This window comes from Procambarus clarkii, chromosome 50, assembly GCF_040958095.1.
Source record: "Procambarus clarkii isolate CNS0578487 chromosome 50, FALCON_Pclarkii_2.0, whole genome shotgun sequence".
In the NCBI taxonomy this organism is placed as follows: domain Eukaryota; kingdom Metazoa; phylum Arthropoda; class Malacostraca; order Decapoda; family Cambaridae; genus Procambarus; species Procambarus clarkii.
This window is the reverse complement of record NC_091199.1, coordinates 6,859,074-6,871,099: the sequence shown is the minus strand read 5'-3', so window position 1 is coordinate 6,871,099 and position 12,026 is coordinate 6,859,074. Positions and strand designations below refer to the sequence as shown.

Below are 12,026 nucleotides of genomic sequence, written 5' to 3'. Positions count from 1 at the left end.
AACTACGAGTCAGTCCTGCCTTACTTCAGGAGGGCTGAGAGCTACAGGGGCGCCGTTCAAGAGAGCACAGGTGGGTGGACAGCTGCCTTAAAGTAGGTGAGAGCTGCCTTACTTTTACATCTTGATGTATTGTACTTTTAAGTTTAACTAATGTAAATTCTCAGTTAACATATACCTAGTAGTGATGTAGACATTTTGGTGTATGTATCGTATGTAAACATGGAAGTTATGCCAAGCTGCGGAGTAGCATGTTGTTGCCATTGCGGACAAGAACAGACTATGAGACACCCAGATCCATGGGTCATAGAAGTTTGGTATACAAATGACCTTGGAGTATGTCTGCAAGACATGTTAGTTTTATTCACTATAAGTAATGTAGGCTTTCCTACCAGACAAGCCTAAACTTTAGGTATTATAAAACCCAACTACATAGGCCGTCGGAGGTGGCCCAACCTGAGTATACATCATATATACCAGTGAGTATATACAATGATACGCAAGAAGTGGATTAACTTAAGCAGGGGTGACTACCGCGATAAGAGACCGTTGGCCCCTATATTGCAGAGAACTACCACGGCCGCGATGGTCCGCTACCGGTGACACCTGACCCCGGGAACCACGGGGTGACCAAAATATTTCTCCGAGCCGGCCAGTACCTGGGTTTTTCTGTCATCGACCCCAGTGGACCTGAGCAAATTGGTTAGTATCTCCCCCTCCCTCTCTCTCCCCTTATCTATCTTTCTCCCTTAGCTTTTCTATTCTAACCTCATCCACTCCATAGATATCTCACGATAGATCTAGCAAGTGTTCAATCCTAGGAATAGATAGCAAATTTTTCCTTTTCCAGTTTGTTATTCGCGTTCCCCAAGTTTCTTTCTCATTCACATTCTTGCCGTTCCAGGATTCTCGAGAACGGAATACATGATAAAGAACGGTGAACGGTTTCACACGGCCAGGGCCTACCTCGCACCGGCCAGCAAGAGGAGAAACCTCCACATTCTTACAGGCGCCACCGTTTTAAAGGTAGTGTGAAACTGTTGTAAGAGAGAAGCTGTTGAATCTTAACTTATCGTGTTAATCAGGGGCCAGATTCACGAAAGTACTTACGAACGTGTACATCTTTTCTCAATCTTTGACGGCTTTGGTTACATTTATTAAACAGTTTACAAGCATGAAAACTTCCCATTCAACTGTTGTTATTGTTATAAACAGCCTCCTGGTGCTTCGGAGCTCATTAACCGTTTAATAATTGTAAACAAAGTCGCCAAAGATTGAGAAAAGATGGACAGGTTCGTAAGTGCTTGCGTAAGTGCTTTCGTGAATCTGGCCCCTGAAGGCTAGGACTCTTAGCTTGCAGTTTCACTAGTAACATTCCTAGTGGGCACTAGTTTTAGTGCAAGAGATGTACGTCTAGATGTAGCTGGTGTGCTTATGTGAGTAAATGCGACAGATACACGGTAAACTATTTCATTTAGACCGCATTCTCATAAGTGCCATTCGAGTTCGAAAAACTCGGAAATAGGTTTATTTCGAAGGTTGAGAGTGTGTTCCATGCATGACTGTGTACTGAAGTGTACACACAGCTCAGACCAAGTGTACACACTGTGTACACTGTGTACACTGTGTACACACAGTGTACATAGTGATATGTACGCCTGAAGTGTAGTGGAAGTGTCAAGCGCCATTTGAAACTTCGGTGCGGAGCACTACCTCATATGTTGTATGTGAGGGGCGATTATATTTGGGTGTTTTGGCATTTCTCCACAGAGCGAAATTTGGCAGATATTTATGCCATGGACATTAAAGTGCATAAGTTGGCCAAGTTTTTTTTATATATATAATTCTGATTACCTTGTTGTTGGCAATCGATTTATCAACTTAGAAACAATGGTGGAAGGGGCAGTTTTGAAAGGTCTAGTGGTGCCTGAGGCATATATACATTTTTTTCAGAGTTTGATACAACACTACAGAGTAGTAATTACAAGTAATTAAAGTATATTTATATATATATATATATATATATATATATATATATATATATATATATATATATATATATATATATATATATATATATATATATATATATATGATAATTGATCATACATAATGAATCGAGTCTTTTTTTAATGTAATGAGGATTATAGAAATACTTAATTCTTGATTTAGTTACCTTGTTCGTCCATTTAATCATGAGCTCCACCACGTTCCCTTTGAATGATTGTAACTAAAACAATTTAATGTATTACGTTGACTTTGTACTCACAGATGATCGTCGACGGGGCGAAGAGAGTGGTGGGGGTCAAGTATCTACACGATGGGAAGGTGCGTAGCTAACCACGTCCTTGGGCAAAGGACCTGAGAGGGTTTGAAAGCCCCAAGGATTTCCTTCCCATTTTTCAGTTGTGGTTATCTTACATTTGATTCAATATGGAGTTGGGTTCTGGTTGTCGAGGCTTCAGTGTCCTCTCCAGGGCGCAATTATTCGTTATTGTTATATATTATTGATCAGGAAATACTAATCTTGTGTACGTGGGAGGTGTACGTGTTTACAGGTGTCTGGCTTTCCACAGGTGAGGAAGGTGTCCGTTCGCAGGGAGGTCTTGCTGTCTGCCGGGGCTCTGTCCTCTCCCAAGATCCTCATGTTATCAGGAATTGGACACCGGCCGCACCTCGAGCAGCATGGGGTATGTCCGCTTGAGTGTCCGTTGTTGGTAATAAGTATAGCCAGGTCTTGAGGTGCTGATACGGGCATGATTTCCGTAGTTAACTAGGTGTTCGGGCAGTTAAATAATGGAGTGACTAGTTAAACACCCTACTCCATTTTATCTAGACAAATAAAACAGGGTTATACAATTTCTTTTACATGTCGTGCCTTGTTTTCTTGTCTTTATGGTCAGGTCTTTTGTGCAAATTTAGATTGATTTGTTGTAATAGAAACTTCTGTTCCTGCTCATTTGACAGGCCAATACTCTAATCTCCCCATAACCTCACAGAAACCTTCCCACACCCTCATAGAAACTTTCCCATACCCTCACAGAAACCTTTCCACACCCTCATAAAGACTTTCCCATACCCTCACAGAAACCTTCCCACACCCTTATAGAGACTTTCCCATACCCTTACAGAAACCTTCCCACACCCTCATAGAAACTTTCCCATACCCTTACAGAAACCTTTCCACCTGCCGACATCCTCACACACCCATAATATCACCTAAGCCTTACCTAACCTAACCTGCCTACCCTGTATGTGTGTGTGTGGAGCAGGTGAAGGTGGTGGCTGACGTCCCCGGGGTTGGACAGAACCTACAGGACCACATGTGCCTCTACGGACTCACCTGGAACACACCACCCGACTTCCCTAACACAGCGCTGAACGCGGTCGACCCAACTATGCTCAGTGATTACGTTCACCACCGCTCAGGTCAGTGCCCTAGATGCTCCTAGGACGCATAACGCCATTTTTCCATTTATATTCCTCTCATTCCCAGCCTTCTATGTATACTCCACCCACTTTGACTCTCCTCAATGTGTGTTTAGATATGTCTTTCTCATGTGTGTTCCTGCATACGTCCCTTACGCACCCTTCTACGCCCAGGAACGTACACAACGCCTCTGGGGGATTTCGGCCACGCTTGGATCCATGGCTCTGAGGATCCCTACTGGCCCGACGTGCAGCTGTTCATGGTGTCGTCTGGCCTGGCTCAAGAGGGACTCCTTGCCTCCACCGCCTTGGGGATGGAAACTAGGGTAGGTATTTGGGTCCTCGGCGTCACGGCTAGTTGATGGTGGCGTCTTAAACACTGAATGGTGTATATCGTGTCTGGTCAAGCTACAAATTCACCATTGCTTACGATAAGCAGCGCTGGAAGCTCTCCGGCACATGGATGTGACTTGTTTGTGGTTACTGGAACGTGATAGTTTAGACCTATCTTCCCCAGGTGGTTACGTTAATCTTCTTCTATCTTCTCTAACTTTCAGCGAGAAGATTACTCTGAAAATTCCCCTCACACTATCAAAGACAGCGGACAACATTCTCGGCGACATTTCATGAAGATTTACGTTACTATATTAGACGGTAGATTCTAGATTCTAGCTGGACGGTAGAGCTACGGTCTCGCTTCCTGCAGGTCGGCGTTCAATCCCCGGCCGTCCAAGTGGTTGGGGCACCGTTAACGTCCCATCCCAAATCCTTATCCTGATCCCTTCCCAGTGCTATATAGTCGTAATGGCTTATTGCTTCTCCTGATAGCTCTCTTCCCTCCCTCCCTCCCTCTGACGCTAAGAGAAGCACCACTGAATCAGGCTCTATCCAGCTCCGGGCTGTCTAGTTGTCACAACGTCACAAAAACGATGTACTAATCTGTCGAACCCATCCTAACCGAGGACTCACACATAAGAGAACATGAACTTTTGCGAGCTGTAATGATTAATATTTTATACATCAGGATGTTTTGTCCCTTGCGGGGGATTTTGACATCAAAATGCGATTACATTATTTGAGAGGACAGTTTGAGGTGGTCTTGTTGATGTTGTGGGTGAAACACAGGTCACTAACGTGGAACAAACCGCTCCTGAACGAGAGGAAAAAGAACTATTAACCGGCTACTCCTCCATGACAATCTCCCAAACACAGTATTTCAACATCTTGTTTCGCATTACCAGTCTGTCAATAAATTATCTGCCACCTAAATATATCTCCCTCCCCCCTTTCCCTTCTAAAACTAAACTACCCTCCATCTAACGTTAATTACCCCTTCAGACGTTTCCTAATGGCTCAACTACTACTACTCTCTGCTTCCAGACATACCTACAGCACTTCGGGCCGTTGCTGGGGCGGCCTGGAATGACTATAATGCCTTATTTGATGCGTCCAAAGAGCAGAGGCGCCATCACTCTATCCTCCAGCAACCCACTGCACCCCATGATCATTGATCCAAACTATCTAAGTCACCCTGACGACCTGGAAACCCTCGTTCGAGGTAAGTTAGCTCGCTGTACCACCTTTGATGGTAACTGGTGGAAATCATTTCTTCGTGTCCAGCAGTGGTCATTTGGACTATATATAGACTCTTTTCTCTTCGTAATATGGGGTCATATCGCCGAGTCACGATATTATTTCGGCGAGTCCCGGTGCTGTAATTTACACTATGGTAACAATATTTGTTTTTCTATATATTCCTGTCGAGGAAAATGTACAATGTTTACCATTATTTGCTGGTAACAAACTTATAATGATCGTAAACAAAGTATGTTATATTTGCAGATGCAAAAATGAACTGATATAATTAAGAAATTAAATCAAATTCATAAATATTAAGTATATATATTATTATAATATATAAAATAGAAATGTAAACGTCTGTTTGTCTAGGGATTAAGCTGGCGATCCAGGTGGGCCAATCACCGCCAATGGCAGAGGCTTTAGGAGCTTCTTTCTACACTAAGGTCAGTCTGCTTATATTATTTAGTCTTGTCATGCCATATACACTTGTTTTTTTTTTTTTACGTTAGGTCTTTATATCAATCCTTGTATAATCGGCTTGAGAATGGTCCAGGACGGACCGAAACGTCGTCGTCGTCCCTTCACTTTCTAGTGTGTGGTTTGGTCAACATATTTCAGCCACGTTATTGTGACTCCTCGTCTGCAATCCTAGTATAGTATACTTGTGTTGTATATTGGCTATATAACCGCTTACTCATTGGGGGTTGAAAAGGCTTGTTAAGTTCTAGAGGGGTTATTAAGGCGATTACAGGAGCCTATTGACCAATTAACGAATTTACCTACTGGTTTCGACCAATTAAAACCTCGTCACATTAAGAAAATTTGCTAACATTTCTAGATATCAAACTAAGTATTTTCTTTGCCTTATTTCCTACATTGACAAATAATTTTTTGGTTTAGGCCTTTGTTAACTATTAACGAGATGTTTCTTTTAAAAACTTGATTTACCAATATTTTATATATTTGAGTTGATATACAGCGCTTTTCTTTGTTCAAACTCGGAAGTTAACATTTAGGTACTTTATACTACATTACACATTTTTCTATACAAATTTACAACTTATCTCTGCAGTCAGTCTTTGGAATTTGTTGTATGTACTATTTGTAATCAGTAAATTACAAATTTACTGACATAGCTATTTAGACCAAGGAATAGGTATATGACTTATTTTGATATAAAGATATCACTGTAGGAAGGTGGGATCTTAACCCTTTTACCTCAATGAGTTTTCTTTGAGTCTTTTGAATTTGAACTCAAAGAGTTCAATTCTGATTATTTTTGGCCATTAAAGTTTTCTTAATGGCTAGAAACCAAGGTCCCTACGACCCATAATGAACATGTTAGGCTTTAAGTCTAATACCTTAAAGTCTAGTTCTGTTAATACGTCTTATAATAATGGTGCTTCAATTTATCTACAGCCACTGCAAGAATGCGCTGCAAAGGAGTTCGGTAGTGACGCCTACTGGAGATGCTTCGTCTTGCATATGGCCTCAACCTTCTACCATTTCGCTGGCACCTGCAAGATGGGCCCGGAACTAGATCCTCTTAGCGTGGTCGATTCTAATCTCAAGTAAGAAATACTAGGCGTCGAGCCTCTTAAAATACTCGACGCAAATATCTTAAGTAAAATCTTTTATAATATCTATAGATATTTCGGTTTTGATTTTGTTTCTTCTGAAACCACGTACCTGAACCAGTTAGTATCTACGGGCTCACCATAGCCCGTGTTACTTGGAACTTTTTGTTCCAAGTAGCGAATCTTTAACAACAACAACAGACCCATCAGGCATAGTGTAGTATCCGAGTAGCATTTATAAGGGATCAGGATTTGTTGATGAGAATCCTTATTTCGCTGCTAAGTTAGTTGTTATTCAGTATTAAATAGACTGCATTTTCAAGGCTGCTTGCTATAACGTGGGTAGATCCTGCATTACCAATTATGAACACATAGTGAAAGTCTGTCCTTGGCTTTTGTATTGATTAAAGCCTGCAAAAAGGTAATAGAGGGTTAATTTTCGTATAGAAATAGATTCTGGCTAGGCTACTAACATCCTCCAAAAATGATAGAACGTAAATTACTAACAATGTACCTCAAAAAGTACCCATTTTGTCACTTTGAAATTCTAAAGATATTAAACAGCATGTTGACCAGACCACACACTAGAAGGTGAAGGGACGACGACATTTCGACTTAAGAATGGTCCAGGACGGACCGAAACGTCGTCGTCCCTTCACCGTCTAGTGTGTGGTCTGGTCAACACACTTCAGCCACGTTATTGTGACTCATCGCCTGCATATTAAACAGCATTGCTCCCAGCAACATGGTAATAATCTACCACACGCCCACAGAGTGCGCGGGGTATCTGGCTTGCGGGTAGCAGACGCCTCCATCATGCCGGTGGTCGTGTCTGGTAATCCGGTGGCGGCCATCATTATGATAGCGGAGAGAGCAGCCGACCTCGTCAAGCAAGACTGGGGTGTCTTGAGTCACGACCGTCTTGATCCCGTCTTCTCTACACTTCAGGCCACTGGGCCGTGGGTTTGATAAATGCTTTATGTGTGTGTTTATGTATAGACAGCACAGTTAGTTACGAGGGGCTGGCCGGGTTGGCCTCCGAATATTTCCCGGTTTGCTGTTTGCGGAAATTCAGAATCAGTCGTGCAAAATGAACTACATTTGAAACGAAAATATTGACCATGGAAGGCAAATAAAAGTAATGAATACGTTTACGAAATAAATTTATTTGATTGTAAATTGCTATAAGCTGTTGTGCATCGCGATAGTCATTTGACAATCTGACTTTAATGTACAAAGCTCTGCTTGCTTGCTTGGCCTTACTTTGATTAAATTCGTGATGCTTGTTCGGCAGTTCAGTATATATATATATATATATATATATATATATATATATATATATATATATATATATATATATATATATATATATATATAAGTAGAACAATTAAATATTAATAAAATAAGTCACAAAGGCTGTACGTCTTGCAGAAATTGTTCATATAATAATATAGCCTTGTTCTTAAGGAAGAGTGTCACCATGGTAGTGTGAGGTAGTTTATGGTGTTGTGGGCCAACATTGTGGTCATAACTACCGTCCACGACCCAGGACGAAGCAATTACGCAAGTAGTTACGAACCTGTACATCTTTCCTCAATCTTTCACGGCTTTGGTTACATTTATTAAACAGTTTGCAAGCATGAAAACTTCCCATTCAACTGTTGTTATTGTTATAAACAGCCTCCTGGTGCTTCGGAGCTCATTAACTGTTTAATAATTGTAAACAAAGCCGCCGAAAATTGAAAAAAGATGTACAGGTTCGTAAGTGCTTGCGTAACTGCTTCGTGAATCTGGCCCCAGATATGCATGTACTTGCACACGTAAGGGTTCAATACCTCTTGTCTATTTCTTCCTAAACAGTTTACAGTCACCTAAGTGCTTTGAGGTCACCCTCAATTCAAGGTATCTTTATGGGTAACACTTATTGCTCAGGAGCTCGTAAACCATTTAGTGAATGCAGATTAAGCCGTCTGAATTAAGGACAGAGATACACATATATGTAAAAACATATGTGTGTGTGTGTGTGTGCTGTGATCAACTGGGTCCCTGGCAGGACTGTTATATATCTCAGGGATACATTTTTTTTATAGTTATTATCAAACTTTTCATGCATTATTTTTTTATACACTACTGCTGTCTTGGGAATTATGAAGTTTAAACATAAATTTTTTAATATAGCACCAACCAAAGATTATTTCTAAGAAGTTACAAATATATCTGCACTCGCGAACAACAAAATAGAAACTTTAAATACAAAATCATAAATTTTTCGGGGAATTCAGCAAACTTTCACATACAAGTAACAAAGATTCTCTAACCACATCGCTGCGTGTTGAACTTAACATTACCGAATTGGATAATAATTTAACTTCATTTGGTAATATTTTGAGGCCAACCCCAAACGCTGTGAGTTATACATCCTAGTCTATTCCGGATCCTGGTGTTGGCTGATTTGGTTATCTGATACGAGGCAAATCTTAATTTCTTTGTACATATCACTATATATATACCCGTAGTCAATGTGTAATTAAACATCCTGTACATACATAATGACCTCATATGTCATTTACATATCACTATATATATACTCCCGTAGTCAATGTGTAATTAAATATCCTGTACATACATAATGACCTCATATGTCAACAGTTTCTTCATATGTACATAGTATATATACTCATCATAATTTTACTTATCATCATTTTGTATACTCATCAATGCTAGTTTTGTGCCTGCCAAAGCAAAGTATAATTAACTTTGCCTTCATTGTACTTTCATTATACTTTCATGATCACTCTTAGGCCTTATATTAGTAGTCCATTGTATTAACTGTAGTGTACAGTACTATAAAATACATCATCTACCTTCTCAGCAAGTAATTTTTAGCTGCGCTGGACGTGGCTGCCAAGTCAGCAGTGAGTGATAAAGGAACAAGTCCACAAGGGCCGTGACGAGGATTCGAACCTGCGTCCGGGAGCATCCCAGACACTGCCTTAATCGACTGAGCTACGACAGGGTAAAAGGGCCCTTGTGGATTTGTTCATTTGATGCATCACGTTAGTGTGATCTCTGTGTGTGAGTGATAAAGGCTTTTCTCTCGGTCCTATTAGAGAAATTCTTCTATTATACAACGCTGTATACACCTTTAACAAGAAATGGTGGATGATGTGTTGTGAAAGTCATGTGTATATACTGATAAATATATGTATATTTCAATGTGTAAATATAGATTTACACATGATATACTTACATGTAAATATTTACACAATTATGTTTTAAATTGTAGTTTCATGTATTGAAGCACATAGTTATATGTAAGTGTACTGATTCTTATGCATGCACATTACTTACACATATACATACATATTTATTGGTATGTGTGTGTATATCACGAAAATAAACACGTGATTAAAAAATGTGACAGTGTCAGATCACGGAGGAAAATGGAAACAAGAATTTCCTTAAGTACTTTCGTATATTAATACATCTTCAGAAGGAGGGAAGATGTATTAATATACGAAAGTACTTAAGGAAATTTATTGGTATATACATGCAAGAATAGTCACAAGAATAGATGACTCAGTTATGCTTAAATATCCACACAGGAGAAATAAAAAGAAGATATTCAGAGCGCTTTCGTAATTTTGCGTACATTAAATATTCCCTTGAGAAATGTTTCTTATTGTCGGAAACTGAAAGCCTGTTAGGCTTATCCAGATCCCCTGAGGATGCAACCCACAATAGCTGTCTGACTCCAAAATACCATTTTTTTTTTTTTTTTTTTGCAAGGAAACCTATCGAAACAGCAGCTCAACCTACCTGGGAATCGAACCTGGAACTAATCGGCAGTGAGATGATTACTCTAGTGCAAAGTTGTAACGAGGTTTGCAAGGGAATTAGTTGTTAATCGTCTTTGGTATTTGAAGATATGAAGGCAAAGAAGGTTCGAATCCTCGTCACGTCCCTTGTGGATTTGTTCATATGAAGGAAAACCTTTCTAAATGCTGCATTTTCTTGAATATCTGATTGGCTTAGAGAGTGGATTCTACATCATTACAGTCAATCTTGGCTCAAATCAGCATGGTGACAGCTGAGGTAACAAGCAGGGCGCAGCAATTACCTGTTCAGCTCGTCTCTAGCATCCTAATGTTATTTTGCGGTCTTGAGTTAGTCATCCATAAAGATAAAGTGAGTATGGCGGCCGCCGCCTTAGGCGAGGCCATGTCCCTACTCGACTAAATCTATTTATTTGGTTATAAATAGGAGCTGCCTCGTATGGGCCAATAGACCGTCTGCAGTTACCTTTGTTCTTATGTACACTGTCTTAGAAGGATAAATAACAGATGTGTACTCCATTTATCGATGTAAACTGAGAGTTTGTTTTTCTCCTGGACTGTATATTAGCTAAATTAGAAAACTCATTTCTACAATGATTGCCCTAACCAATTTTACCAAAAATCGATACAACATTGATTTATAAACGAAAATTGTGAAATTCATAGCCTAGCACTCTTCATTATAATCGTAAATAATAAACTACCATATAAAACCGCAAGGTATTGAAGACTTGGGTGGATTGACCAGATCACACACTAGAAGGTGAAGGGACGACGACGTTTTGGTCCGTCCTGGACCGAAATGATTCAGGACGGACCGAAACGTCGTCGTCCCTTCACCTTCTAGTGTGTGGTCCGGTCAACTTACTTTAGCCAACGTTATTGTGACTCATCGCCTGCATGTTTTGGGGGGACTGAGTGCTTTCTCTGAAGGCAAACAATGTCTCGTTTAGCGAGGTGAACATATGTTCAGCCTGCACTTAGGTTTCCTCCCAATTGTAAATATTTCTCATTTATTTCCCCTCCTCCTCCCCCTGCCATACCATTCCTTAGTGTCAATCAAGTTGAGAGTTGAATGCCTTTGTTGTAGTTGAACTAGCATGTGCCATTCTTAAAGTTCTTCATAGTGAGCTGTCCATGTGCTGCTTGCTGTAGTGTTGTGTTGTGTCTAGTGTTTACCTGGGCTTACTTAGTGTTATATGTGTAATTGTAGTGAATAGTGTTGTTTTTAGTATTGATTTGTGTATATTATGTGTTATTTGTGTTCAGTGGCCAAGGTGTTCAATATAGTACATAACATCCAATGTGTTCTTTTCTTGTTTTATTCTCACTTTCCTTGTTTTGTGTTTGTTTTTAGATATATGTGTGTTGCGTGAAGTGTCTCGTTGATTGATTATTTAGGTAAGGCACCACAGGTGAGTATAAATTTCCGAGAATAGAGTGATTGGCAGGAATACTCCCCCAAGCTCATTGAAAAAGGGGTGATCACTGGCACCATTTCTGAGAAGAAATTAGAGTCGTAGGCTCATATTCTCTTTTGTAACGTGGTTTTATAGATTGGGAAATTTCATGTTTAGATTGGGAAACATGACATAATTAATTATGT

General features: G+C 40.1%; 1 protein-coding gene across 2 annotated transcripts in view; it reads left to right on the top strand.

Annotated features, from left to right (window-relative positions):
• Positions 1 to 11,731, top strand: part of LOC123753083 (glucose dehydrogenase [FAD, quinone]-like) — a 67,201-nt gene extending 55,470 nt beyond the window's left edge. For both annotated transcript variants that reach the window (XM_069303406.1, XM_069303407.1), the window contains 11 exons: positions 1 to 70; positions 565 to 699; positions 902 to 1,023; positions 2,269 to 2,325; positions 2,574 to 2,687; positions 3,270 to 3,426; positions 3,601 to 3,752; positions 4,807 to 4,984; positions 5,377 to 5,450; positions 6,427 to 6,578; positions 7,358 to 11,731. The exon at positions 1 to 70 is cut by the window's left edge and continues 120 nt beyond it. In XM_069303406.1, coding sequence (XP_069159507.1) covers positions 1 to 70; positions 565 to 699; positions 902 to 1,023; positions 2,269 to 2,325; positions 2,574 to 2,687; positions 3,270 to 3,426; positions 3,601 to 3,752; positions 4,807 to 4,984; positions 5,377 to 5,450; positions 6,427 to 6,578; positions 7,358 to 7,553 — 1,407 coding nt within the window. In that variant the 3' untranslated portion in view covers positions 7,554 to 11,731. The remainder of the gene's footprint in view (positions 71 to 564; positions 700 to 901; positions 1,024 to 2,268; positions 2,326 to 2,573; positions 2,688 to 3,269; positions 3,427 to 3,600; positions 3,753 to 4,806; positions 4,985 to 5,376; positions 5,451 to 6,426; positions 6,579 to 7,357) is intronic.
• The last annotated feature ends 295 nt before the right edge of the window (positions 11,732 to 12,026 follow it).